The 8,814-nt window shown below is 37.0% G+C and overlaps 1 protein-coding gene across 1 annotated transcript; it reads left to right on the top strand.

Moving 5' to 3' along the window:
* The first annotated feature begins 1,741 nt into the window (after nucleotides 1-1,741).
* Nucleotides 1,742-5,060, top strand: LOC124155150 (piggyBac transposable element-derived protein 4-like). The gene is made up of 2 exons (XM_046528867.1): nucleotides 1,742-3,154; nucleotides 3,247-5,060. Exon 2 carries the CDS (start codon nucleotides 3,277-3,279, stop codon nucleotides 5,026-5,028), a length of 1,752 nt encoding a protein of 583 aa, XP_046384823.1. The 5' UTR covers nucleotides 1,742-3,154; nucleotides 3,247-3,276; the 3' UTR covers nucleotides 5,029-5,060.
* The last annotated feature ends 3,754 nt before the right edge of the window (nucleotides 5,061-8,814 follow it).

The following is an 8,814-nucleotide window of genomic DNA, read 5'->3' as shown; positions in this document are numbered from 1 at the left end:
CCTCCGGATTGAAAGAAAGAGAAGGCGGTTGTGGGTTTCCCTGGTAGCAGTGCATGTAGCCTGTCGTATTTACTTCAAAATATGTATTACCAAATGCTATTGAAGTCGTTCTGAGAAGCGATCGACGAAAATATTTTATCTCCTCTCCCAGCGTCCCAACTTAACCTAATTCAAATTGTTCCGAAATTATTCTACTCGTCCACACACAGGTAAAGTTTGGAGGATTACAAAGTATAAAATAGGTTTTAAAAATTCTCAAATTCTTATTTTTGTGATTCTGACCCATGAAGCATTGGGAGACGCAATTTACCATGTGCCTACTCTGCGCTGATGCTAGCGTGTCGAAGCTCACGTCTACTGCGGCTAGGAACATAAATCGCTGTTATTCGCTGACTCGCACAGATTTGCAGCTGATTTCTTTACTAATATAATTATAATACTGTATTTTATTGTCACAGTTAGGCACGTATAATTGAAAATTAGACGCGCCGGAAGGAAAATGAGCCACAAAACATCCTTATAAAATACAATCAATAAAACCACCTAAAAATCACACTCAAGTAATTAGTTCAGGCTTATATTCGTCGGAGTGTGCGGTATTCATAATTAAAATAACTTTATTTCAGTCCATAAAAATTCCATAGAATCACCTAATACGGTTAAAAGGTGAAATGAATATGACGAATGCGGGTTTTTAGTTGATTATCACGTCCCTTTCATGCTCTTAGGATACATCTGCCACAAGTACAGGTCAGTGGGTCTAGAACAAATAGTCATTATATAAAGCATGCGGCCAGTTGACCATTTGAAATTGTTCTAAAAAAATTAAGTTTATCACCCATTTGATTAAAATGAAAAATTTCAAAATCAAAATCACTAAAATATTTAAAATTAAAGACATTTTCAACGAACTAATAACTACCTCCTCCGCCCACATAAAAGTTTCTGTGCTCTTTGCTTTCGTATTTAAATTTTCTTCCCGTTAAACCAATATACACCACACTACCATCATTGCAAAAAATACTTTGTACTCGCAATTTTTATCCTCATCCACATTCTGTGATTATAATAAATTTTTTTGGACAAAAACCAAGTAAATTTAATACGATATCCTAACGCCACGTCGATGGGAAAGCCATTTAGATGCTCGTAGTAATTTACGGTTTTCAAATGAAACCTCAAGAGCCACACAATCAGTCACTCCGCCTCCTAGACGACGAATATCTTTTCGATAGAAGGGTGGAATTTACATTCCCGCCTGGGCCCATGTACATCCGAAATTACCTCCCCAAGATTCCTCGGAAATTTTTGGACCAGCACAGTTCCCACTCCCCATGCGACGCAGTTCTTAATCATAATAATATACTTACTCTACGCCAGGATGTACGGTATAAGCACTAAAACTTTCAATAAGATAGCGCAAGAATTATGCGACCAATACGCCACGATAATGCAAACACGACCAGTTGAAGGGGAGGGAAACGTCTTCTAAACAAAATCCGGCTTGCTGATTAACACCACTCGAGGAAGTGGACCAGTTCTCGCTGTCAAAGGATATTTCATTTCTGAGGACGAATGTTCGCCCACGTGCTTAAGACACGAATGCACTCGCAGCTAATCTGGCGCCTATGAGCGCTCTGACAGCGCACTCTTTGGCCGGGCTCCAATATCTCTCCCGCAAGAAATGAGAAGACGGTGAACGCACGTGATCAGCAATTTAACCCTCCCTACCTACCTGGGGTCTTTTTTGACCCCAGCTCATAGAAAAATGTGAATAACTTTTTAACTTTTACAGTTTAATTCATATTATTTTAGGAATGCTCCTATAAAACAAGTTTACATCAATTCCATTTTTCATTTTCAAAGCATTTGCATCAAGAATCCTTAAAAAAAAATAATTTCTGGCTTGGGGTCAATTCTGACCCCAGGTAGGGCATGTGGAACTAAAATCTCCCCGATCGTGATTCAACACCTGGAGGTGAATTATCATCGTCTTTCATAAATAATTGAACAAATGTTTGCTTTTTTGATGACTCTGTCATGTAAGGAATAAATATTAGCATTTTAATCATAAAATGAGTAACATATTGAATGTTAAAATTATTAGAAGGGAAGAACATCGTAGAGGATCGCCATGGATTTTTTGGATGTATTTCCTTCGCATGTGATACCGAATTTGATATAATGGTAATATACACCGTCGTATTGAAAAAGCTTTATTACCACTTAGGGAAATGAATAGAGGATTAGCTAACCAAAAGCAAAATCTATTCCATACCAGCAGTGTCAAATGATTGAACTTGGAGACTAACTCATAAGCAGTCAATCATGTTCACCTCACCCCATCTCATAAAAACAGCTGAATAATACCAAGTGATTGCTAGCAAACTACGTTTTCAGCTTGCTCTGCAGCTTCCAACCCAAATATTATCAGCGCAGAGCTAATTCTTCGCCATCAGGGTGTTTTCTTTGTAATCAGCAAGGCCTAGTCAATGTTTTCTCCGGGCGTCGTAATATTCGTCCACTGAAATAAGCTCAGCTGATACAGAGAGATAACTTGTGGTCGCTCCTCTGATGATTGTAGAAGCCCTCATTGCTCTGCAACTTTGAATCTAACTGTTATCTTCGCAGAGCTGATTCTTCATCAACAGTGTGCTTTCTTTGTAACCAGCAATCTCTCTCAATTGTTCTCTCCACTCGTATCTTGACTTACTTACAATTAGTAGTAGTATTCGGCCTCTGATATGAGCTCGGCATATACAGTGAGAATCGTCACTTGTGGTCACGCCTCCGTTGACTGCAGAAGTCATAGCTAACCTTTGTATCCGGCTCAAGAGTATCTCCCACATTCGAATTATTAGCGGACCGGTAAGTGTTTCTTTGTAAACCATAGTACTACCTACCAACTACTTCAGTACTAATTTTATTTCCTTTACGGGAAATTGTTCTGATTCATATATTTACTAGGTTATATGAAGTTTTTGAAGCCTCTCGTAGTTCCACTTTCCTTTTTTTTCAGCTCCCGTGAGGAAATAATCACAATATTTTTGTGAGGGTTTTGAAGAAATCGATGTGTTTTAAATATTGCATCTAGTGGATTTAAGAGCAAAGCAAAAAAAATCACTTTGTCAACGGCATATGCATTTGTTGAATGGTTAGTGTTGTTTTATTTGCCAAGTGCGATGTAATTGCAACTCCTACTTATTAGGGTGTATTATTATGCATATCTCCTCTTGTCGAATGTAGGATTAGGTTATACAGGAATAATTCCTAATTATGGCAGCCTATAGAGTCAAATTTGCTCCTGGATACAGCGAGAACGAAGCTCTTACCGATTTATTTGGCTCAGATGAAGAAGACATTCCAAATGAGAGTGATGGAAGTGAAGCAGAGGAAGACAACATGGAGGTGGAAATAGAAGACCAAGAGGAGGATGAGGAAATACAAGATGAATATGTCAAAGACGATTCACGGTTCATGGTGAGTAAAGATGAAAAAATAAAATGGGATACTGTGGAGCCAAAGACGCCTGGAAAAATACTCTCCAGGAATATTATCAGGCAGGACGCAGGTTTCCCAGGACATATTCAGTGTGTGGAAAAATCTGAATTTTTTCGATGCTTTATAACTGATTTAATGGTTAAAAATATTTGTCAATACACTAATCAACGGGCAAACCAAATCAAGGATAGGAAAAGCTTACGCAAATGGAAGAACCTCGATTCCATTGAGTTTTTAGCTTTTCTTGGCCTGTGTATCACATACGGTGTTCAGAAAGGGCGAGGAAAACCTTTGAACGAATTTTGGTCAGATGAATTTGGATTTCCAATTTTTAAAGCAACTATGTCAAGAAGTCGCTTTGAAAATATTCTAAGCTGTTTAAGATTTGATAATAAAGAAACTCGGGAAGCACGCAAAAGGGAAACAAAAAACAAGGCAGAAGCTGTGTCAGAAATGATGAACTTATTTTCTAGTGCATGTAAAAGTTCATTCATTCCGGGTCCGAATATCACTGTTGATGAACATTTATGTACTTTTAGAGGAAGGTGTGCTTTTAAAGTATATATTCCCTCGAAACCAGGAAAATACGGCATTAAAATTTGGATGGCTGTGGATTGCGAAAATATGTACATTGTAAATTTGCAAATCTACGCAGGTAAACATGGAGATATGCGTGAAATACAGCAAGGGAAGCGGGTAGTAATGGATCTGGTGAGTCACTTGAGTGGGTCTGGTGGAAACATCACCACAGATAATTTTTTTACAAGTTTTGATCTTGGCCAAGATTTATTAAAATTATCCCTAACACTCGTGGGTACAATGCGAAAAAATCGCAGGGAATTGCCACCAATAATGCTCCCATCAAAAAACAGGGAGATTAATTCCTCAAATTCTGCATTTTCCCATAACACACTTTTGACTTCTTATGTCCCCAGCAAAGGAAAATCAGTGGTATTATTGTCTACTCAACATAAGGCATTTGAAATATGTTCCTCTGAAAAGAAAAAACCAGAAGTAATTCTCTATTACAACTCAACAAAATTTGGTGTGGATACTGTGGATCAAATGGCTCGACAGTATTCTGTAAAAAGAGGGACTAGACGATGGCCATTGACTATCTTCTTTGATATCGTGGACCTTGCAGGTATAAATGCATATCAAATGTATTTGAGAAAATACCCCTCTTTCCGCGGAAAAAATTCTAGGCGGCGGTTCCTTTTAGAATTAGCAAAAGAATTGATAACGCCTGAAATTCATCGTCGAATAGGAAAAACCGGTTGCCAAACAAAAAGAATTCAGACTGCCATAAAAAATGCTGGGATTGGCAACATTCTGCCAGAAAATGAAATCGAAATTATGTCCAAAAATAAGCGTGGTAGATGTTGCATATGCCCACGTAAGAGTGACAAAAAAACCAATACTCATTGTAATATTTGCAATAGATATGTGTGTAGTAATCATGTTCAAAAGAGAAGCATCTGTATGCAATGTGACAGTAATGGTAGTGGAGATGAAGATTCAGATTAAAATTTGCCACAAATATTTTGAGTCATCAGAATTTGTTAAAATATTTTATTTTTATTACCATTTCTTTGTAAATTGTAATAACAAAGTTTTAAAATTACAGTTCAAATGTTAACTTTTAAAAATATGCATTCAGATAATCAAACTATGTACTTAAATATGTAGTTCTATTGTGTCCTCATTCAATTCTAAAAATTGTAATATTTTTAATTTTTTGTAAATTATCCAATGTATATATTGGAGTGGGATTTTTCTGTTAATTGACCTGTTATGTGTTCAAATAAAATACTCATTAATATAAGTCATTGGAGTATTATTTTTCATTAAAAAAAATAATATCCACGATGGGGTCAAAAAAGACCCCAAGTAGGTAGGACGTAATTTTTTTAGTAACAGGTGGCGAGGGTTAAAGCGAGGCGTCTCGAGGAGCGCCCAACTAACTTCACGGTCACCTACCCAAAGGGAGCCACTGCCCCACATTCACCCGACAAATGAAAACTTTTCCAAAACCCTCTTGTTTGACGGTTAATTATTTTCTCGATGAAATATGCAGGCTTCTCCCCATGCCAGGAGAGTTTCTCCTACGCCTTCCGAAGTGCCATATCAAAACAGCGAGCATTTTGGAGAATATTTGACGATGCATTCAGCATTGGCGGCCTCGGATCCAACCAACTTATTTCCTAGCCTTTTCCGCAGAACGAGGGTTCGAGCCCCAAGAGGGAAACATTTTTATACTTTGGGTATAGGCATTCATTGGCAAGGCTCAAATATACTGTTTTCGGGTGCAGGTAGACATTGAAAATTAATTAAGGGAAAAAGTTTCAATTACGTCGATATAGAGATAAGAAAAGAAAATTTAGCACACAAAAAAATTGCTTTTTTTCGAAATATAACAAACAGAACATTAGCAACCGGAGCACGTCAAACCAATAGTTTCATCCTCTATAATTGTACTCGCGAGGGATAGGTGCTAATAACGAGATGCAATTAAATATATTTTCAAATCGTATTACATATTTGCTATTTGGTCGGTCTGAGAAGGACGCTAATTTGACAGTCACACCTTTATCATAAGGTAGATCCGCATAGATTCATACTTCTACATTTTCCGTGGTAACGAAGGTCCAAAGACAATCAGTACTGCAACATTTAGTACAAGCATTTAAGAATAAACAGAGGCCTTAAAATTCTATTGCCAATCATTGATAAAATATGTCAATTTATTCTATTAAAAACAGTCATTGAAACAAAAAAATAACAAAAGTTTTAAGTCACTATTTGTTTCTATAAATTGCCAGACCAATTTCGTGAAATGAGTTGATTGTAATAGCGTCTATTGCGGCACTATGAATAGGCAATTACAGTTTAGTGAACGCATTCACGTGTTATGCATATGTTCCTTTTTTAGATCATTCCAACCAAATTCCGCCAAGCCTTGGACAAAATTGACTCTTATGGTTAACAATATCAAGAAAATTTGGAAAAGCGTCTTAATTTCATTATAAAATGAAAAATACATAGATGAATAGATTACAATCAACTATTTTCCTAAAAGCTTTTAATAGATTTTCTTTTTTCTCTTATCTTAACCTTTTTTAATTAATAATAAAAAATTCCTGTAGTATAGGTCATATATCATTAAATCATAAAAACAACAAATAGATATTTTTTGACCATTGACCAAAGTTATGAAGAAATCAGTAAGAAATAAAGAGCAAAACTTGTCCTCATCTTAATGCTATTATGAGATAAGACACAAAAATCCGTGAATGAATGATCATGCGAGTAAGTCAGGGTCACCGACATAAAAAAGTGAACTTGATGACGACGCCTATGATCTTCCCGTAGAGTAAATGATATTTTCAAGTCGATTGGAATACTCGACGAAGCCAAAGTCTCCAAAGCCGTCCCTGCAAAGGAGTATGTACAGCCAAGCGCGTTATTGGATTAGGAGGGAGTTTTTCCATTCACCCCTTCAATTCAAGAGCGAATGTAATGGAGGAGAAAGCGACCCGAACGAAGCTCGTTTCGGAACACAGTAAAGCCTTTAGCGGCGCCGAGTAAGATAGGGCGGCAAACCGTTTGCAAATTTCTATCTCGTTACACTTTCTAAGCATCCAATCCCTTCTAAAAACATATCCATTCCACACCAACCAACTTGGAACCCAAACTTTATTAACACGCGCTAAAGAATATGCCACTGTAGCAACATGTCGATCAACTCAAATGTGTCACATATTAGGCAATCACATAGTTACTATTGACAAGTTGGTAGCAATGTGTTGGTAATCCACCATGAAAATTTTTCGTACAATTTAAGTGAAAGCAATCCGTTCCATTTAAGTACATAAAATAATTTTGTTACAATAAAATACCTTTCATTCACCTTAGTTCTATTAAAATAAAAACGGAAAAGAGTAGTCATCTGTACCTATCGTTCTCTTTCATAGGTAATCGGAAGAGCTGAAAGTACTTACAGTGAGGACGAATCGTTTTCAACTATTTTTTCCCATACAGTCATTGGTCCGTCTTTGTGGGACTTGCTTTTTTGCCACTGGTAGATGTCCTTTGAATCCTCATCAGCCAATTAGTGACGAGTAAAAAAGGGAGGATAAAATTTTAATGCAAATTCCAATGCACGCTCTCCTTATTTATTAAAAACTGAACTCCATAATATCGGGTGTTCACAACCGAATTTCTACGAAAATATAGCAAATACTGGAAAATTTCTTTGAATACTCCCCCATGCAAGCAGAGAATTTTAATTCAAACATTAAATTAATGTCGTTAAACAAAGGAATGCATGTTAAAATATTCATGATTAAAAAAGATAAGACTCTCAGCTCAACCTCTTCCTTTTCAGTGAAACATAACTTAGGAAGCAGTTGCAGAAAAATATTTATCCAAACAAAAACGGAGCAAAATATCGAAGATTGAAGAATTTCGTATGATGTTAGAAAAATGTCATTCTTTTACCTTTTCATCTTTACACTACCCCGCCTCAATACGCATATTGCGGGAGGTGCTTGGAGACGAGCCATTAGCCAGTTAATGTAACAGCAAATCAAGTCGTAGTTAAGGTGATTAGACTGACTTCTAACTTTTGCTCAAGTGTTTCTTTTATTTTTCCACGGGAAAACGAATTCCAATAATATACCTTAGGGAAAGTGTTGAGGGAAATGAATGAGCATTTTCATATTACGATGTACCAATTTCGTATGCGTAGATAAAAAAATCTTACTTTTAACAAACTAGTAGTAAGTGGAAATATAACTCAAAGTAGATCGATGCTAGGAGAAAATAGTTCACGTAGGGCTCGAGAAGGAGAGTTCTACTATCTAGTCGTGCTAGCTCACCAATGACCAGGTAACGATCAGAGTAATTACGATCTGAAATGGCCACGAGGGTGGCTTGGTTGCCTTGACTCCACATGCAGATGTTCACGAAAGCGATGGCGAATGGGGGGCGGTGGATGAGAAATCCTCGAAATGGTCACCGCTGAGGGCGATGAGATAGACAACGAATGAGCCCACGAGGCGGAAGGAGTGAGCAGGACTTGAAAAAACAGTAAAAATTGAAAAAATGTTGCGTTAAAGGCAATGGTAATCGGTGCTCAGCCATTTATACAGATTAAAGATAAATAAAAAAAGTCACGGGTTGTACTTTGAGTTGGTGAACTCAACGACCGAATGAAAAATACATGAAGAAGACTCGAAAAGGGGTGAAAGGAATCCAAGCGACAAAAACATAAACTTCTTGCAGAAGCAGCTAGACGAAGTGAAAAAATAA

The sequence above is a fragment of the Ischnura elegans genome, chromosome 3 (assembly GCF_921293095.1).
Source record: "Ischnura elegans chromosome 3, ioIscEleg1.1, whole genome shotgun sequence".
NCBI classification, from domain to species: Eukaryota; Metazoa; Arthropoda; class Insecta; order Odonata; family Coenagrionidae; genus Ischnura; species Ischnura elegans.
Note: the sequence above shows the minus strand (reverse complement) of the source record. Positions and strands in the feature narration are given on the sequence as shown.